Below are 18232 nucleotides of genomic sequence, written 5' to 3'. Positions count from 1 at the left end.
CAAAGCCTTTTCTGTCCAGTGATTCTGGGTGACAGCAGGTTTGAAAGGGTTTCATTTTCTGTGCTGGAACAAGGTCCTGACAGAATGACTGGGGGGGGCTTTGTAGGTGGAGGAGATGCCCCTTCCTGGTAAGCTTTGTGCTTGGAAATAGATGTGTATACTCCCTGCTGGCAACAGTCCACAAGACCCTAGACAAAATGTATTAAAAGGCTAGTTCCTTGCAGGGACACTTCCAAAGCAAACTGCACAGACTTTAGGCCCAAAGGTGTCTAATGATGGCTTTTTGAAGAAACTACCCTGGAGACAAGGCCCTGGGAGGTGTCCTCGGTGTGGCTTCTGCAATTTAGATACCCTTGGCTTAAAAGCCTATAGGTCTGGGGTGAGGGCACTCACTCTTCTGTTTCTCCCTCTTTTTTCATTTGTTTCTTTCTTTCTTTTTTTGAGACAGTGTTTCTGTATGTAGCCTTGGATGTCCTGGACTCACTTTGTAGATCAAGATGGCCTTGAACTCATAGCGATCCACCTGCCTCTGCCTCCCAAGAGCTAGGATTAAATTGTCTTTCTTTTAAGATTGGATAGAGCAATAGTTTCATGAATTAAAATCTACCTCTTCAACTCTTGACTGTCTTTATTTTATCCAAGTGTGGTTGGTTGCCTGGCCTTTTTCAAGTCCAAGGCTCCCTTCCACCCCCACCCCCACCCCAAAGGGATATGAACTACTGTAGTCTCAATCCTGGCTAAGTGGGTGGCCAACGTGAGCTCTGTCAAGTTAGGGGATATGATCTGAAAGCTCCCTCACTGCCAAGGAGGCCTTCATTGTGACCGGTTCTCGGGACAGAGCCTTCCACAGCTAGCCTCCAGAAGGCTGAAGAAAACTCTGTAACCAGATTCTCAGCTCAGCCCCCAGAGAAAGGAAGACATAACTCAGCACTTCTCCCCTGACTCCAGGCACAGAGGTTGTAAGGAACAAACAGAACACTGACCTTTGTTGATGGCCTCTTCCACCTGTGAGGGATCAGAGAGCTCCAATTCAATGTCCTCATAGCTGACCTTGCCACTCCACTCCTTTCCCTCATCCAGTTTCTTCAGTTTCAGCACCAGAGGGCATCTGGTGACAATACCTATGAGAGCACATCCATGTTAACCCAGTGCTCTGCTGCACATAGCCCCATATGCTCCACACCTTAGACTAAAGGTGCTCACACCTGCACACACTCATCTGCAGAAACACTGGGAATGGAAACACCTGGCCTCATTTGGACACCACGCATCTAGAGTGACCTCAGGCCTATCTTCTGGGAACAGGAACCCAGGGCATGTTTATGCATTGGGGGTAAAACTACCAACTAGTTCAGTCTGGTAGCTAAGGAACCTTGAGGAGAATTCCTCCTACTGTGGACCCTCAGCTCCATGGGGAGCTTGGAGGAAACTTTAACCTATCACACATTTTCTTCTAGCCCCTATACATCCTGGTCACTGTGTCCCACAGGCCACCTCATCACACCCCTGTCATGATCTCCTTCCCACTCCTGCCTTGTCCATGGCATTTTTCCTGGGTCCCTGAACCACGTTGGCTTTGACCTCTTCCTGAATACTCAATGACCGCCTCAGCCATAGTGTTTAAGTGGCAACATTAGCCTGGATACCTGCTTCCTCTCTGAAGGGAGCAGTCACCTCAAGGGAAGGGGCTAGGGACCTGACCACTGAGTCAGAGCTTTTTCAAACTGCAGCTTTCAAGTCACCCTGAAGATGTACAGTGGGAAAGTGCGATGGACTGAAAGCTGCCCCACGCCAGCACACATGCTCAGCACCAACACCTGCAGTCACTGTGGGATACAGAAGTGAAAGGAGTAACTTAGGCCCATGGAGGGCGTGGCTGGATCCCTAACCATGAGAGTGGGACCCTTGTGAGAGGAGGCAGAAACTGCAAGACTGCACAGAAGAAAGCCAAGGAGGAAGACCTCACAAGAAGCTACACCTCGGTCTTCATCTTGCTGTGTACCCAGACCTGGGCGAGGTCTGTTTCTATCTTTGAAGTCCCAGGTCCATGGCCTAGCAAGGCAATAAGCACTGAGCTCTCACCACTGCCTCTGGGGAGGGCCACTCCCGACAGTGCTTCCAGCACAGAGCTCTTCCCTGAGCTCTGGTCCCCGATGACAGCTATGGCAGGCAGGGCCAGGTCCTGTTCCACTCCCAGGGCCCGCAGGGAGTCGATGAGGTCGATGCAGGGCCGCACCTTCTCCTCATACTGCATGCTGAGGTTGTTCAGAGACTCCTAGATGAGGGTAAAGCAAGAGTGAGGTCATGATCCACAGGAAATGCTCCAGCAAAGCCGCTATATAGAACTCATCTTCCCCAGTGCTTCAGACTCCTCCCTTTTCATCTTTAACCCTCACTTTAACCACAGCCTCTGTCATCACTGTGACTTGATTGGGTAGCCTGCAGGTGTCAGCCTGGGCCAATCTCTGCTTACTGCCTACTGAGATCCAGGGCCTGCCTCCTGAATGACAAACCCAAACACTGAAGAAAGTCAGCAGACATCAGGTGCAGAACACACACTGTGCATCTTTACTAAAGGCTTCTAACCTTACAAGCACCTCTCCAGCCAAACTTGGACAGAGCCATAGATAGAGTTATTTCATTTATTAAAGGCAAAAACTTCCCAGTTTCTCACAAACACAATGAAACAACGGCCAGCAGGGGACACTCCAAAAATAGAGATGTTTAATTCCAAAGGTGGAAGAATATAAGAAGGAGGGGAAGAAGAACCAGTGTTTCACCTAAAAAGCAAAAAGGAATGACTGTTCACATTAAGTATAAATATAAATATAAATGCTCCAACAGGCAAACTGGCTCTAAAGTAGAGGATGGAAGCCTCTGGTCCCAAGATGTTGATAAAGTTGTAGCTGAGAGGGCATGGTGTTTCATAGAACAGAGCATGGCATTCTGGGGACACAGCATACAACCCTGAAAGTCATCACATGAAACTGAGGTTGGTAAGATACAAAGGCGATATCTGGGAAAAGGCCAGCTTTTCACCAAACTGTATTAGAACATTTCACTGTCTACATATGAAAGAAAATACCTACATTGCTACCTAACACCATAAAAATGAACTGCCAACCAGGGAGCCTGCATGAGACAGACCTGGGCCCTCCGCACAAATTGCACATAGATTGAGTTATGTAGCTTGGTCTTCTTGTGGGGCTCCTGACAGTCGGGCCAGAGACTGTCTCTGACTTTGTTGCCTGCTTTTGTTACCCTTTTGTCCTTCTGGGTTGCCTCATGCAGCCTTAATAGGTGAGGAGGTGCCTAGTATTACTGCAGCTTGGTATGCCTGGGCTGGTTGATGTCCATGAGAGCCTGCCCTTTCCTGAAGAGAAGCTCAAAAGTGGATGGGGGAGAGGAGGGTTTGGAGGAAGGAGGGAAGAAAAGCTGAGGTCTGGCAGCAGGTAAATTAATAACTAAAAAACTTACTCACGACCCATCACAGGCCTAGATGGAAAAGACATGACATATAGACATTCTTGAAAACAACAACAAAATCCGCAAATTCAGCCCAAAAGGCACAACCCAGACAAGAAAGCATAAGGTCATCAGAAGGAAAAAAAAATGTCAGCCAGGGAGCAAATGTTTGCAAAGTATCTATAAGACAAAGGGTTAATACCGGTGGTTTGAATGGTTTGGCCCCCATAGAGTCATGTGTTTGGATGCTTGGTCATAGGGAGTGGCACTATTAGGAGGTGTGGCCTTATAAGAGGAAGTGTGTCATGATAGTCTCCTGGCTGTCTGTGGAAAAGAGTCTCTTCCTGGCTGCCCTGGGATCAAGATGTAGACCTCGGAATCCACGGTGGCGCCGAGCAGCATGGGCCGTGTTTAGAAGCTCCAGTAAACGATTCGGGGAATGGCATGGAATTCTAAACCAGGAACACCAAGCTCCCCACCTCACTACAGCGGGAGTACTCCACAGTTCAAAAGGACCAAAATACAGAAAACCTGCATACTCCTGCACGCGGTAGGAGTGCGGATTCTCTTGGACCAGAGCAGCTGTGGCTGCGGCGGTGGCAGCGGCGGTGGCGGCGGCGGCGGCGGCGGCAGCGGCTGAGATTTGCAGCTGGGAACCCTCCAGCAGAGGTGGTTGGCATGGTAACCGGTGGGAATTGCTGTGGAAGAGGGGACTCAGTGCAAGATTTGGGCCCCACAACCCTAGCTGAACTCAGCACATGGTTTGGGCCCCTTGATCCAAGCTCAACTCGGCACATGGCTCCGTGCCCAGAGACCCAAACTGGACTCGGAGCACGGTTCAGCCACTGAGACCCTAGCAGAGCTCGGTGTGCGGTTTGGGCCCAGAGTTCCTAGCTGAGCTTGGCAAGCAGTTTGGGTCCAGAGTCGCTGGCTGAGTTCTTCGGTTCACAGTCCCAGCCCTGAGACTCTGCTGAATTCGGTGGGCAGTTTGGGCCCAAAGACTCTAGCTGAGCTCTGCACTCAGTTTGGGTCCAGAGTCCCTAGCTGAGCTTGGCAGGCAGTTTGGGCCCAGAGACTCTAGCTGAGTTCGGCATGGGGTCTGAGTCCCGAGACTCTAGCTGAACTTGGCAAGCTAAGTGTGTAGTTTTGGCCCGAGACTCTGGTTGAACTCAGCGCTAACTCGACTAAGTGTGTGGATTAGGCCCAGAGACCCGTTTGGGTCCAGAGACCCATTTGGGTCCAGAGACATGAGCTGGACTCAGTGTGTGTGCAGATTGGTCCCTGTGACACTAACCTGGACTCTGCGAGTGGTCTGGGTCCTAAAACGCTACCAGGAACCACAGACCACTGGAGCATCAAAACTCCAGGACTAAGGAAATCTCAGGGAGACAGGGAGTAGAGTGGCCAGTAGACCCCCTCCACATGACCTGCTTTAGTCCCTGGAGAGCTCCAGTGCTACAAGGGGATCCAGAAGGCTGTGCACGCTTTGCCCTCACCCAACGCACATTCAGAGACCCAGGACAATTACAGGACCCACAGTACAGGGGAGCTGGGATCACTGGCTGTGAGAGAACCAAACTGCAGGGCTAGCCTCCTGCCATCCAGACCAATGAAGCATCAGAGCTCCCAGCCTAGGGAAATCATGAGAAAACAGGTGAATCTATCCCCAGACTCCCTCCACCCAACTCCAGAAGCTACCTGCCAAAAACAGAGATGGCAAGATATCTAAAGGACAGCATAAAATCATACACAAAAAACCCTAAAACAATATGGCGTCTCCATATCCCAGCAATCCCAAAGAAAACAACCCAGAGAACTCCAACACAATGGAAATACAAGAAAATGACCTCAAATCCTTAGTAATGAGGATGATAATGGAAGAAACAAATAAAATTTGTAATCAAATGCAGGAAGATGCCAAAGGGCCAAATAACATTTAATGGCAAACCTATCAGAATTATACTCGACTTCTCAGCAGAGACCATAAAAGCCAGAAGGATCTGGACAGAGATCCTGCAAATCCTAAGAGATCACAGATGCCAGGCCAGACTACTTTACCTAGCAAAACTATCAATAACCATTGATGGAGAAAACAAAATATTCCATGACAAAAACAAATTCAAACAGTACCTATCCACAAATCTAGCTTTACAGAAGGTACTAGAAGGAAAACTCCACCCCGAAGGACAACCTGCAACCAAAACTACACAGGAAATAGATAACGACACCACTGCAAAAACATAAACACAAAAGTGCTCTACTGGAACCAACATTAAAATTAAGACTCTTAACAGTCACTGGTCATTAATATCTCTCAACATCAATGCTCTCAATTCTCCAATAAAAGACACAGACTAACTGAATGGATGCATAAACAAGATCCAACATTCTTCTACATTCAAGAAACACATCTCACCCATAAAGATCGACATTACCTCAGGGTAAAAAGATGGAAAAAATATTCCAAGCAAATGGTCACAAGAAGCAAGCAGACGTAGCCATTTTAATATCTAACAAAATAGACTTTCAACCAAAATTCATCAAAAGGAATGAGGAAGGACACTTCATACTCATCAAAGGTAAAGTCAACCAAGATGACATCACAATTCTGAATATCTATGCTCCCAATACAAGGGCACCCACATTTGTAAGGGATCTATTAATGAAGCTTAAACCACACAATAATAGTGGGAGACTTCAACACCCCACTCTCACTGAAGGATAGGTCATTGAAACAGAAACTAAACCGAGAAATAACATCATTAACCAATGCCATGAATCAAATGGATCTAACAGATATCTACAGAACCTTTCACCCAAACAAAAAGGAATATACCTTCTTCTCTGCACACCATGAAACTTTTTCCAAAATTGATCACATAGTAGGTCACAAAGCAAGCCTAAACAGATACAAGAGGATTGAAATAATACCTTGTATCCTATCAGATCACCATAGTCTTAGGCAGCACTTCAACAACAACAACAACAGAAACAATAAAAATCCTACACACATATGGAAACTAAACAACTCTCTACTTAATGACACCTGGGTCAGGGAAGAAATAATGAAAGAAATTAAAGACTTCCTGAAATTCAATGAAAATGAAGAAACAACATACCCAAATTTGTGGGATACATTGAAAGCAGTGCTAAGAGGAAAATTCATAGCACTAAGTGTCTTTAAAAGGAAATTGGAAACATCCCACATAAGCAACTTAACGACACAGCTGGAAGCCCTAGGAAAAAAAGAAGCAGAAACACCCAAGAGGAGTAGATGACTGAAAATAATCAAACTCAGGGCTAAAATGAATAAATTAGAAACTAAGAAAACAGTCCAAAGAATCAACAAAACCAAGAGCTGGTTTTTCGAGAAAATTAATAAGATAGACAAACCGTTAGCCAAACTAACTAAAAGGCAGAGAGACAGTATCCAAATCAGCAAAATCAGAAATGAAAAGGGAGACATAACAACAGACACTGAAGAAATACAAAGAATCATAAGATCCTACTTCAAACGCATATATGCCACAAAATTTGAAAATCTAAGGGAAATGGATGATTTTCTTGATTGATTCCACTTGTCAAAACTGAGTGAAGACCAGATAAACAAGCTAAATAGCAATCATTGATAGTCTCCCAACCAAAAAAAGCCCAGGGCCAGATGGTTTCAGTGCAGAATTCTACCAGACCTTCAAGGATGTGCTAATACCGACACTCTACAATCTACTCCAAAAGATAAAAATGGATGGAACATTACCAAATTCGTTCTATGAGGCCATAGTCACATTGATACCTAAACTCCACAAAGGCCCAACAAAGAAAGAGAATTTCAGACCAATTTCTCTTATGAACATTGATGCAAAAATACTCAATAAAATACTTGCAAAACAAATACAAGAGCACATCAAAGATATCATTCACCATGACCAGGTAGGCTTCATATCAGGCACGCAGGGATGGTTTAATATACAGAAATCCATCAATGTAATCTACCATATAAACAAACTGAAAATAAAAAACCACATGATCATCTCCTTAGATGCAGAGAAAACATTTGATAAAATCCAACACCCATTCATATTTAAAGTTTTGGAGAGATCAGGGATACAAGGCACATACCTCAATATAATAAAGGCTATATACAGCAAGCCAATAGCCAAAATCAAATTAAATGGTGAGATACTCAAGGAAATTCCTCTAAAATCGGGAACAAGGCAAGGCTGCCCACTCTGTCCATATCTCTTCAATATAGTACTCGAAGTTCTAGCCAGAGCAATAAGACAACAAAAGGAGATCAAGGGGATCCAAATGGGAAAGAAGGAAGTCAAATTATCCCTATTTGCAGATGATATGATAGTGTACATAAGTGATCCCCAAAATTCCACCAGAGACCTCCTACAGCTGATAAACACCTTCAGCAAATTGGCTGGATACAAAATTAACTCAAAAAAGTCAGTAGCCTTCCTATATACAAATAACAATCATGCAGAGGAAGAAATTAGGAAAACTACACCCTTCACATTAGCCACAAGCAATATAAAATATTTAGGAGTTACTCTAACCAAGCAAGTGAAGGATTTGTTTGAAAAAATATTCAAAACTCTGAAGAAAGAGATTGAAGATGACATGAGAAGATGGAATGATCTTCCTTGCTCATGGATCAGGAGAATTAACATAGTAAAAATGGCCATCTTATCAAAAGCAGTCTACAGATTCAATGCAATCCCTATCAAAATACCTACACAATTTTTAAAAGACACTGAAAGTTCAATTCTCAACTTCAAAACAAAAAACACAGAATAGCTAAAACAATCTTGTACAATAAAAGATCTTCCAGAGGAATCTCCATACCTGATCTCAAGTTGTACTATAAAGCAACAGTAATTAAAACAGCATGGTACTGGCACAGCAATAGGCTAGTTGATCAGTGGAATTGAATCAAAGACCCAGGTATGAATCCACACACATATGGTCACATGATTTTTTACAAAGAAGCCAAATCTATTCAATGGAAAAAAGATAGCATCTTCAACAAATGGTGCTGGTCTAACTGGATGTCTATGTGTAAAAAAATGCAATTGGACCCATATTTGTCAGCATGCACAAAACTCAAATCCAAGTGGATCAAAGACCTCAACATAAAAGCAGAGACACTAAGTCAGTTAGAAGAAAAAGTGGGGAAGAGCCTGGAACACATTGGCACAGGAGACAACTTCCTGAACAGAACACCAACAGCCCAGGCCTTAAGGTCAACAATTAACAAATGGGACCTCATGAGGCTAAGAAGCTTCTGCAAGGCAGGAGACATTGTCAAGAGAACAAAGCGACAGCCTACAGACTGGGAAAAGATCTTCACCAACCCTACATCTGACAAAGGTCTAATATCCAAAATATATAAAGAACTCAAGAAATTAAACACCACCAAACCAAATAACCCAATTGAGAAATGGGGCTCAGAACTAAACAGAGAATTCTCAACAGAGGAATATTGAATGGCTGAGAAACACTTAAAGAAATGCTCAACCTCCTTAATCATCAGGGAAATGCAAATCAAAATGACTTTGAGATTCCATCTTACACCCATCAGAATGGCTAAGATCAAAAATTCAAGCAACACCACATGCTGGCGAGGATGTGGAGAGAGAGGAACACTCCTTCATTGCTGGTGGGAATGCAAACTAGCCACTTTGGAAATCTTTCTGGTGCTATCTCAGAAAACTGGGAATAGGGCTTCCTCAAGACCCAGCTATTCAACTCCTTGGAATATACCTAGAAGATGCTCCAGCACACAACAGGAAAATTTGCTCAACCATTTTCATAGTAGCCTTATTCATAATAGCCAGAACCTGGAAACAGCCTAAGTGTCCCTCAGTAGAAGAATGGATAAGAAACTGTGGTACATTTACACTATGGAATACTACTTAGCTATTAAAAACAAGGAATTCCCGAAATTTGTGGATAAATGGATTGAACTAGAAATGCTCATAGTGAGTGAGTTAACACAGAAGCAGAAAGAGTCAAATGGTATACACTCACTTATATGTGGACACCAGCCCAAGGGGCATGTCCCATGAAAGTCTTCACTTACCAGGAAAGTGGGACAGAGGGGACTTCCTACTGGGACTCTAGGTGGGAGAATCAAGGGAGAATGGGGAAATAGAAGGATCCAGAAACCTACAAGTAAAACATTATGATAGGCAGATTTGGGCCCAGGGGTCCTGCTCAAACTATGGCACCAGCCAAGGACAATACATGCAGTAAAGTTCGAGCCCCTACCCAGATCTAGCCAATGGACAGGACATTCTCCACAGTTGAGTGGAGAGTGGGGTCTGACTTTCACACGAACTCTGGTGCTCCATATTTGACCATGTCTCCTGGATGGGGAAGCCTGGTGGCACTCAGAGGAAGGATAGCAGGCTACCAAGAAGAGACTTGATACCCTACGAGCATATACAAGGGGAAGAGGTCCCCCTCATTCACAGTCATAGGGGAGGGGAGTAGGGGGGAAATGGGAGGGAGGGAGAAATGGGAAGATACAAGGGATGCGATAACAATTTAGATGTAATATGGATAAATTAATAAAGTATGTTTTTAAAAAAGATGTAGACCTCTTAGCTCCTCCAGCACCATGTCTGCCTGCATGGTGCAATGCTTCCCGCCGAACAAAACTGTAGGGAGCCCTGCTCGAGCATGTTGCTTTTTGTAAGATTGCTTAAGGCCATGCACTCAGAGTTTGTACTGAGCATACCTTTCCACTGGTTACATTTGGTGTTTCTTCCTATATCCTGTTTAGATGTACCCAATGTTTTCACAGAACCACACACCTGCTTCCCTCGCTCTATCCCCCCCCCTGCCCCTCCTTCTGCTGACTACGTACACTGTTGCTCTGCCACACAATAAGCGGAGATTTGATCGGACTGCCGTCTTGTCTCCATTTCTCGCATCTCTTGTCCCATCCATTCCCACTGCCCCTTCCAGGTCCTCCTGTTGACTGACCTCCTGGCCAGGTCACAAAACCTCTGAAATTATAAGCTGGCCCCCAGTTAAATGTTTGTCCTCATAAGTGTTGCCTTGGCCATGGTGCCTCCTCACAGACTCAAACTAAGTTTGAAATTTCAAACCAAGACAGCTGAGTTTCAGCCTAATGCAGATGATTCTGACAAGAACACCCTAGCCAGTTGCAGTCTGACCCCACTGAACATGCCCAGGCCAACTGCTGGGAGGCTGGATCTGAGACCTCACTGTGCCATGGTGCCCAGCAGTAAAGTCTGAGTCCTGGTAACATTTTGGTTTTGTGCCTTTGTATCAATAATTCACAGCAGTTGATAAAATAGAAAGAGCAATAAGCTAAGCACGAGTGCCCACCCCCCAGATGATGGAAACGGCCATTGCCAGGAGCAGGGCATTCCATATACACCTCTCCTCTCCCCTCCAGCAGGCCCCTCTGCCTAAGCTCTTGGCAAGCACAGCCTTGCTTTTCAGTATCACTTGCCTGCCTCTTCCTGAGTTGCTCCTTGTGCTGTGCCCTGTGTTAAAGCTACAGTCACATAACCATTTGCTTTGCAGCGTTGTAGACTGTCCACCTTCCCTCACCGGAGGGAGGTGGAGGGGGTCATGGGATCCTTCAAGCATAGCCAGACACTCTTCCCAGTTGTGTGCAATTCTGCTCTAATTGCACATGGCCTTGCTCAACTGGGAGGGCTAGAGGATTTATGTGAGGAGCGGTGAGGAGGAGGGACTTCCTGTACACAGCCTTGGGGGAGCGAGCCATCATGCCTGCTGGGTGTCAACCTTCTGCTGAGGTTGCGTTAAGGCCACCACATTCCTGCTGTAAACCCTTCCCTATTGCTCTGCGAGGTTCCCTGATGAATGCTGGTGGAACTGCACCTTGGTTTATCCTTGGGACCTTAGGAGGAAGTGCATATGTTGCTGTCTCCCCTAGGGAAAGGACTTTAGCAACAGCACTCCACTCCCCAGACCTTGTTCCCAGCACTGAAGAGCCAGGTCTTCTGGGGCTTTGTTGCTAACAACAGCTGAGCTCCGAGGAGGCACAAATATCTCACCTGCTCCTTCAACAAAGCACACACCTGTGCCTGTTAACAGACGTGGCTCCAGCACTTAAGGCTCTTAGTCATCATCATGCCTGAGGGTGGGGAGGTGGCTGTGCTGCTACTGCGTGCCTAAAAGCACCAAACTCCAAAGCTCAGTCCCTACCTGCTTGAAGTTGTGCTGAGGGACCATAGATAGCCTGTCTCCTGGACAGAAGTGGCTAGCTGCTCCCAAAGCATGTGGGTGTGAATGCCATGAGTCTAGATATGAAACACTGCCCAAGGGCCTTCACCTGAGTGTTTGGTCCCATACCCAGCTGGTTGCTCGTTGGAGGAGGTGGGGTTGGATTAATGGGGGACTACTGGGAGGGTAGAGATCACTGGCCCCATGGCTCTGAAAGGAACTTAGAGCCCAGCCCTTCCTCTACCTCTCTTTTCTCTCCCAGCCATTAGGCATCAGCACTGTAGAACAATGGCACCCGGTGGGCATGGGCTGTCACCTCTGAAACTGTGATGTGTAGGGAACTAGGCCACAGCAACAAAAAGCTGACTGATGCGTTGGTCTGAGTTCCTTCTGTCCCCTCACTGCAGGATTATAGCCTGGCAGGAAGGACACACACAGAGATTCGGGACATGGAGAGACAGTAAGCAGCCCTTCTCATTGCCTGTGACATTTGACACTGTTGTTAATACTGATTTTAAAAGTGTTAAGCTTTCCAGAGACAGGCAGCCCAATGTCTCAAACAGGGAAGGACAACACAGTCCTTAGTACCAACTCAGCTGCACTGATGCGCTGAGTATCCCAGCGTGGGGATGGAAACCCACTGATGGAGGGAGGGAGACTCTCCCAAGGTCAGATAGTGACAGGGTCAGACTAGGACCACGCTGACAGGACTCTGACCAGAGACCTGGTTTGGTTCTCAGCAGCACTGGATCCCAACTCTATGAAAAGAGACACCAAGGGGCTCCTTCCAGGAGGGAATCTCAGTGAATCCTAACAGGGCTGTATGGGCAGGGACAGCAGAGCACCGCTCAGGGTGTGCCAGTCCCCAATGATACCACCTTCTCAGACCAAGATGGCATCTCAAACACATTCAGTGAAGGATCAGGGGAAGGGAGGCATTGGTCTCATCTTGGCCCAAGCAAAGTAAACAGTAGAAATGCATGTGCATCCTGCCCCAGATAGGTCACCATCTCCAGGCTGGTATGAGGTAAAGCAGCAGCCCTCAGATGGACATGGCCATACCTGGTTTCTCTCTTCTGGGCTGATCTCTCCATTGGGCAGTGGGTCACTGGTTGAGGTGACTGAAGCAGGGTGCCTGCTTTCTTCTGTGCTAAGAACCATTGTCTATATCTTTTTCCAACTGGGCACCCTATTGAAGATGAGGAATGTAAGTTAGAAAATTCTGGAAACCATTTTTTTTTCTGGACCTTGGCTAAGATTTACACCAGAGATCCCAATATTACAACCTCCATCCCTCTCCTGCCCATCCCAGGGGCCTGTGCTTCCCAGCAACACCATCAGGTCCTCTCTCCTTCTGGAATGGCAGGTGCTTGTGTCCGATGTAGGAGGAGGATCATGAAAGAAGAGTAATTTTAAAGGTACTCACAGAGTCTGTTAATCTCGGAAATTCTTCAGGCCCAGCTCTCCTTCCCCTGCTTTGGAAAGAGCTCATATTACAAGGGGGTCCCAGTCTCCAGAGTGAACATCTCTTCACTCTCAGTTCAAGCCTCATCTATTGGTCCATGACTGTCTTGATTAGTCTCACCGCACAATCAAGAGCTATTGCTGGTCCCCAGGCCTTGTGCGCCACGACCAAAGATTCCTAGTGACCAGTCCAGATAGGACTTAGGGAGTCTGTTTCTTTTCTGGGATCTAAGCTCTGTGGTCTGTCTGCAAATCACAAGCATGTACGATTTTCCTGAGTCCCCTCTGAGACTTTGTGGATCTCAGGAGCAGAGCAACCTCAGGTCACAGCCTCTTCTGCTCATTCATTGCTGGGGGCAGGCAGCTGCACTGTCACCCTGAGGTGAGAGCACCCTGAGGTGAGAGAGATCTTGGTCCAGTCGAGCAGAAGCTGCTCCCAGCACTAGATCAACCCTCATTTCCAGGGGATCTTCAGGACACCCTTGCCTCCTGTCCCCCCACTTCCTAACTCTTCCCCTCTGCAGATCCCACTGCGCAGAGACCATCAGGGCAGCCCCATCACATTTCGTGCAGGCTGCAGCCTCACCTGGAGGTCAGGGTCAGGCACACACAAACAGCATTCTTACCCACACAGGCCTATGCTCATTCCTGCTGGTTTTCAGATGGCCAGCTCTGCTTCCACTCGACAGCAGTCAGTGGACCTTTGCCTGTGGGATCTGTGCTATCTGTCCGTTACTCTAAACAAAGACCCCAGTGACAAAGGCTCCCCTGCTTGGGATGCACCCTCAGCCCAGCTGGAAGCAGGGGCAGCATGGGGGTAGAATTCAGATCCTTTCACTGTCAGAACCCCTGACCACCCCTACCATGCCTGTCCAGAAAAACTGAGATGCTAAGAGTGGGAGCCTTCCCGGGTCCACCAGGTGTTAAAGTAGCCACCTGGAGACTCAAAAGCTCTTTCCTTTCCCTCCATGATCCCCTTCAGTTGAGCCTTTAAGAATCAAAGCTCTGAGGGACACCCTGCACTCTGATCACCGGTAAGGCTTCAGACCACCCAGAGCATCTGTCTAGGGACTGGAAAGATCCTGGGCAGATACATTTCTCTGACATCCTCTGTCAGCCTTTCCAGCATGGTGCCCAATGCAGGCTCCTGCCTGCACTCCAAAGCCTGCCCGCGGGTCACCTGGCTTCCTCCCACCCTTCACAGGAGGCCTCTGTCTCTTAGCATACTGCCCCCTGTCTGCCTAGCAATCTATGACATCATTACCTGCCTGCCACTAGGCAGGCCAGCTGCCCAGGATATAAAAGGGCAAATCTACCTCTCCTCCCCCGCCCCCCTGCCCCTCCCTGCTCTCTCTCATGCTCATATAATAAACTTCTCCACATCACATCTGTTGTACGGATCATATTTCATATTTAAAACCATCTGCTTTCCCATGGGCTCTTGGCCCATGCAGCAGGAGCTCTTCTCATCTAAGGAACTTCTCACCTAGGCCTTGGCCCCAGACCTTGGAGACCTCCAGGACCTCCTGGTTTTGGGAGTTGTTTCAGACTGTTCCAAGAATCAGCAGCTGGGTGAGACCCACTGTGTCTAGGAGGGACTACTGGGCTACTTATAGCACCAGGAAATATCCCATGGTGGCCTCCAGGATCTATAAGGAACCCAGAGGCCTTCTCTAGCCCTGAGCTATGGGGTGTGGCCTAGTCCTGGGTGATATTCATCAGTCTCTCCTGCTTAGTGACAGAGTGAGTGCCTGGGTTTGTGGACTCCAGCCTCTGTGTGTGTGTGTGTGTGTGTGTGTGTGTGTGTGTGTGTGTGTGTGTGTGTATTTTTCCTCTCTTTTTACTACAGTTTTAAAAATTATAATTTATTCACATTACATCTATACTTTAATCCCCTTGCTCTTTCTTTCCTGTTCCCACCCTCCCTCCCTTTTTTTCCCTATTCACCTCCTCTAGACCTCTAACAGATGGGGTTCTCCTCCCCCACCATCTGACTATAGCTTATCAGGTCTCATCTGGATAGCCTGCATCCCCTTCTTCTGTGTTCCCACAGAGCCTCTCTGCCAAGGGGCAGGGATAAAATCGAGGGCACCAGAGTTAGTGTCAGAGGCAGTCCCACCCACCCCACCCCACCCCACCCCACTTTCTCCACGTGGAGAATGAGCTGTCCATGGGCTACATCTGTAAGTAGGGGGGCAGGTTCTCTGCTTACAATGTCCTTGGTTGGTGCATCAGCTTGTGCAGGCCCCTTTAAATAGCTCTGGCTCGGCTGCTTCCCAGGGAGAACTGAAACTTGAGAAATTGCCTGAGCTTGCTGCCCTCCCCCACTACCACCACACTACACCCAAACTGTCACTGTACATATTATTGTAATAGCATCAAGAAATGCCCAGCATCAGTCACCAGGGTTTACAAGGAACCGGGGGTGGGGGGGGGAGGGGGCATCCCTCTATCTCTGCACAGAATCCCAGAATCCCGGGCAGTACTCACCACTCCTGGCTTGGCGACAGAGTGCAAAGCTGCAAGCTCTCAGACCTCTTTAAACAGTGCTGACTCCGCCCCTTCCAAAGGAGAATTGAAACTTAGGGAAACAGCCTGAGTTTGCTGCCCAGCCCCAGCCTCCTCCACACACAAACTGAGATCAGAAATGAAACTTAACCTCAGGGGCCCTTGGCTGGGTCCTAAGGTTCAGAAATTGTGTGTTTTGGGCTCATCCCAGCTGCTGTGCTGACGCCGGCTGCGATTGCTGCCTGCTTTCCCCCAGGACGTGCCCAGCCTCTGCTGCCTTCTACTGCTCCAACAGCCTGGTCTCCTCTCAGCTGAGCACAGCCCAGACCAACTTTCTCTTTTGCAGTTGTGCCAGGAAGGGCAGAAACAATCCAAACCAGGAATCACCAGGCACACTGCTCCCGCAGGGCTCCTGAGGGAGACAGGTCCTGCCCTTCATGGAGGAGTGGGGCAGGCCATGGGCCCTCCTGCACTTTGCCTTGCTTTTCAGAGCAGAGCCCTATGTCACAGAACATCCCCCAGTGCCTCTCCCCCTCAGAGCCCAGGGACTTTTCTTGCTGCAGCTCTTTCCCTAAGCTGCCTGCCCTGGGAACTGGCAGGACAGACACCAGGCTCCTCTTGTGTCCCCTCCTTGGGCCCCAGGCTGAAAGCAGGGTCCGTAGCTAGTGCTAGTCGGTGGCTCTTGTAAGTGGGATCAGACATGGCTCCTGGCATATATGGTTCTGTGTGTCAAGAACGCATGGCGATGGGGAAGGTAGAGTGAGTGAGTCCGATGATGTCACCCCACAGCTCTGCTTTGTTCTGCTCCCTTCCCTCCTACTCCCTCCCCCTCCCTGCTGCATTTCTCAGTCAGCTCAGACTTAAGTTTCAGTTTCAGTTTCTTGGTTCCTGGGAAGTTACTTCAGTCTGTGCTGAGGAACAGATAGCCTGATTCAGGACTCAGGCCCAGCAGGGAGCTGGAGGGGATCTGAAAGCAGTGAGAAGTGCCTCAGGGAGCCCCCAGTGCCTGGAGGAGGGGCAGCAGTGAGATCAGTGAGCAGCACTGGGAGGAAGAGGCAAGGAAGAGAAAGCCTGGACACAGGGCAAAGATCTGGGCTGTCCTGGCATCCGTGCCTGGCCTTAGGGATGGTAGGACAAGGACCTGCCAGTCTCCCTGCACTCTGGCTGCCGTGCTGCAGGAGCCTGCACACTGTTTCGCTGGTGTCCAGGCCTGAAAGAATTGCTAAGTGATGCTAGACCTCCATTGCTTAGGTTCTATCCTTGCCTAGGGAGAAGCCCAAAGCCTTGAAGCTGTCCCTGGAGCAGTTCTCTTTAGGTGGGTCTTAAGGGGGAGGGGGTGATGAACAGCCAAAAACCAAGTCCCAACCACCTCCCACCTCTCTCTCTCTCTCTCTGTGTGTGTGTGTGTGTGTGTGTGTGTGTGTGTGTGTGTGTGTGTATCCTCTCAGTCTCTTCAAGGATGTTTTTCAGCTGGCAACAGTCAAGCCCCCCACCCCACCCCCACCCCACCCCCACCCCACCCCCACCCCACCCCCACCCCGACCTCTTCCCCCAGCCATGAAGTGATTCATTCTGCTCTCTCACATCCAACATTTGGGATCAAAACAAAAACAGGTTTATCTCCCTTGCATTTGAAAAACTCCTGACCAGAGTCAGGTAGGCTCCTTGAGCACTGGACAATTTCATATAGCCACAGTAGAAACTTCTCTTTCTGGCCTTTAAAAGAGATCTGCATGGTCCCCTCGGGGTTGTAGGGTCATGGGGTTGTCACCGTTTTTTTTTCGTTTGTTTGTTTGTTTGGGTTTTTTTTTTGTTGTTGTTGTTTTTTAGCCATCTACACCAGCTCGCTGAAATAAGGGCTCTTTGCTTTTGCATATGACTTTGGACTCCTGGTGGTCTATCTGGGCATAACAAAACAAGAATTGAATCTGAGTTATATATACAATACATTATAAACAAAAGCTAAGTCACATATAAAGCATGTTGTATCAAATTAAGATTACCTTTGTATGGATTTTTAATTATAAGCCTTTGATGCAGGGAAGATCTAGAACCAAAGGAACCCAACAAATGGAGCTGAGATAGGGCACCAACTGCAAAGATGGAAGTCTCTGAGCTTGTAATTAGGGGCTCCCCAATCAGATAGAGATCCTAGGAGCAGGGCGCAAGGGCGATCAAGAGCTCTTTGTAGCCTGATCTCCTTCTACCCCAGGACCTATTTCACATGAGTACACAGAGAGGAGCACCCAGGAGGCTCACCTGGCCAGCTGCCTCAGGGCCACACAAAAGTGACTCAGATACCATCAGCAAGGGAGCTTTTAATTTGAGAAACCAGTTCCAAAGATGCTAACTGTTCCCAGTGGGGACACAGTATTGTAACAAGCGCCCTTGGAGCTTCCCTTTGACTAAGTGAGTTCGGAGTGAGTTCCAGGTCAGACAGGGCTGCACAGAAAAACCTGTCTCAAAAAAAAAAAAAGTTTACAAATAAAAACCCTGTGGCTCTTCTCCATCTTGACTGATGACCTCATCAAGATGGAAGCAACCATGTAACTGACAACCATCT

General features: G+C 47.8%; 1 protein-coding gene across 1 annotated transcript in view; it reads right to left on the bottom strand.

The window, feature by feature from the left end:
- Nucleotides 1–15964, bottom strand: part of LOC311609084 (interferon-induced GTP-binding protein Mx2-like) — a 33076-nt gene extending 17112 nt beyond the window's left edge. The window contains 6 exon segments of the mRNA XM_084801818.1: nucleotides 984–1121; nucleotides 2083–2275; nucleotides 4005–4163; nucleotides 12760–12886; nucleotides 13124–13172; nucleotides 15652–15964. Coding sequence (XP_084657944.1) covers nucleotides 984–1121; nucleotides 2083–2275; nucleotides 4005–4163; nucleotides 12760–12858 — 589 coding nt within the window. The 5' untranslated portion in view covers nucleotides 12859–12886; nucleotides 13124–13172; nucleotides 15652–15964.
- Between the last annotated feature and the right edge of the window lie 2268 nt (nucleotides 15965–18232).

Source organism: Acomys minous (genome assembly GCF_964271855.1).
Source record: "Acomys minous genome assembly, chromosome: 11".
NCBI classification, from domain to species: Eukaryota; Metazoa; Chordata; class Mammalia; order Rodentia; family Muridae; genus Acomys; species Acomys minous.
This window is presented reverse-complemented; position numbering and strand designations above follow the sequence as displayed.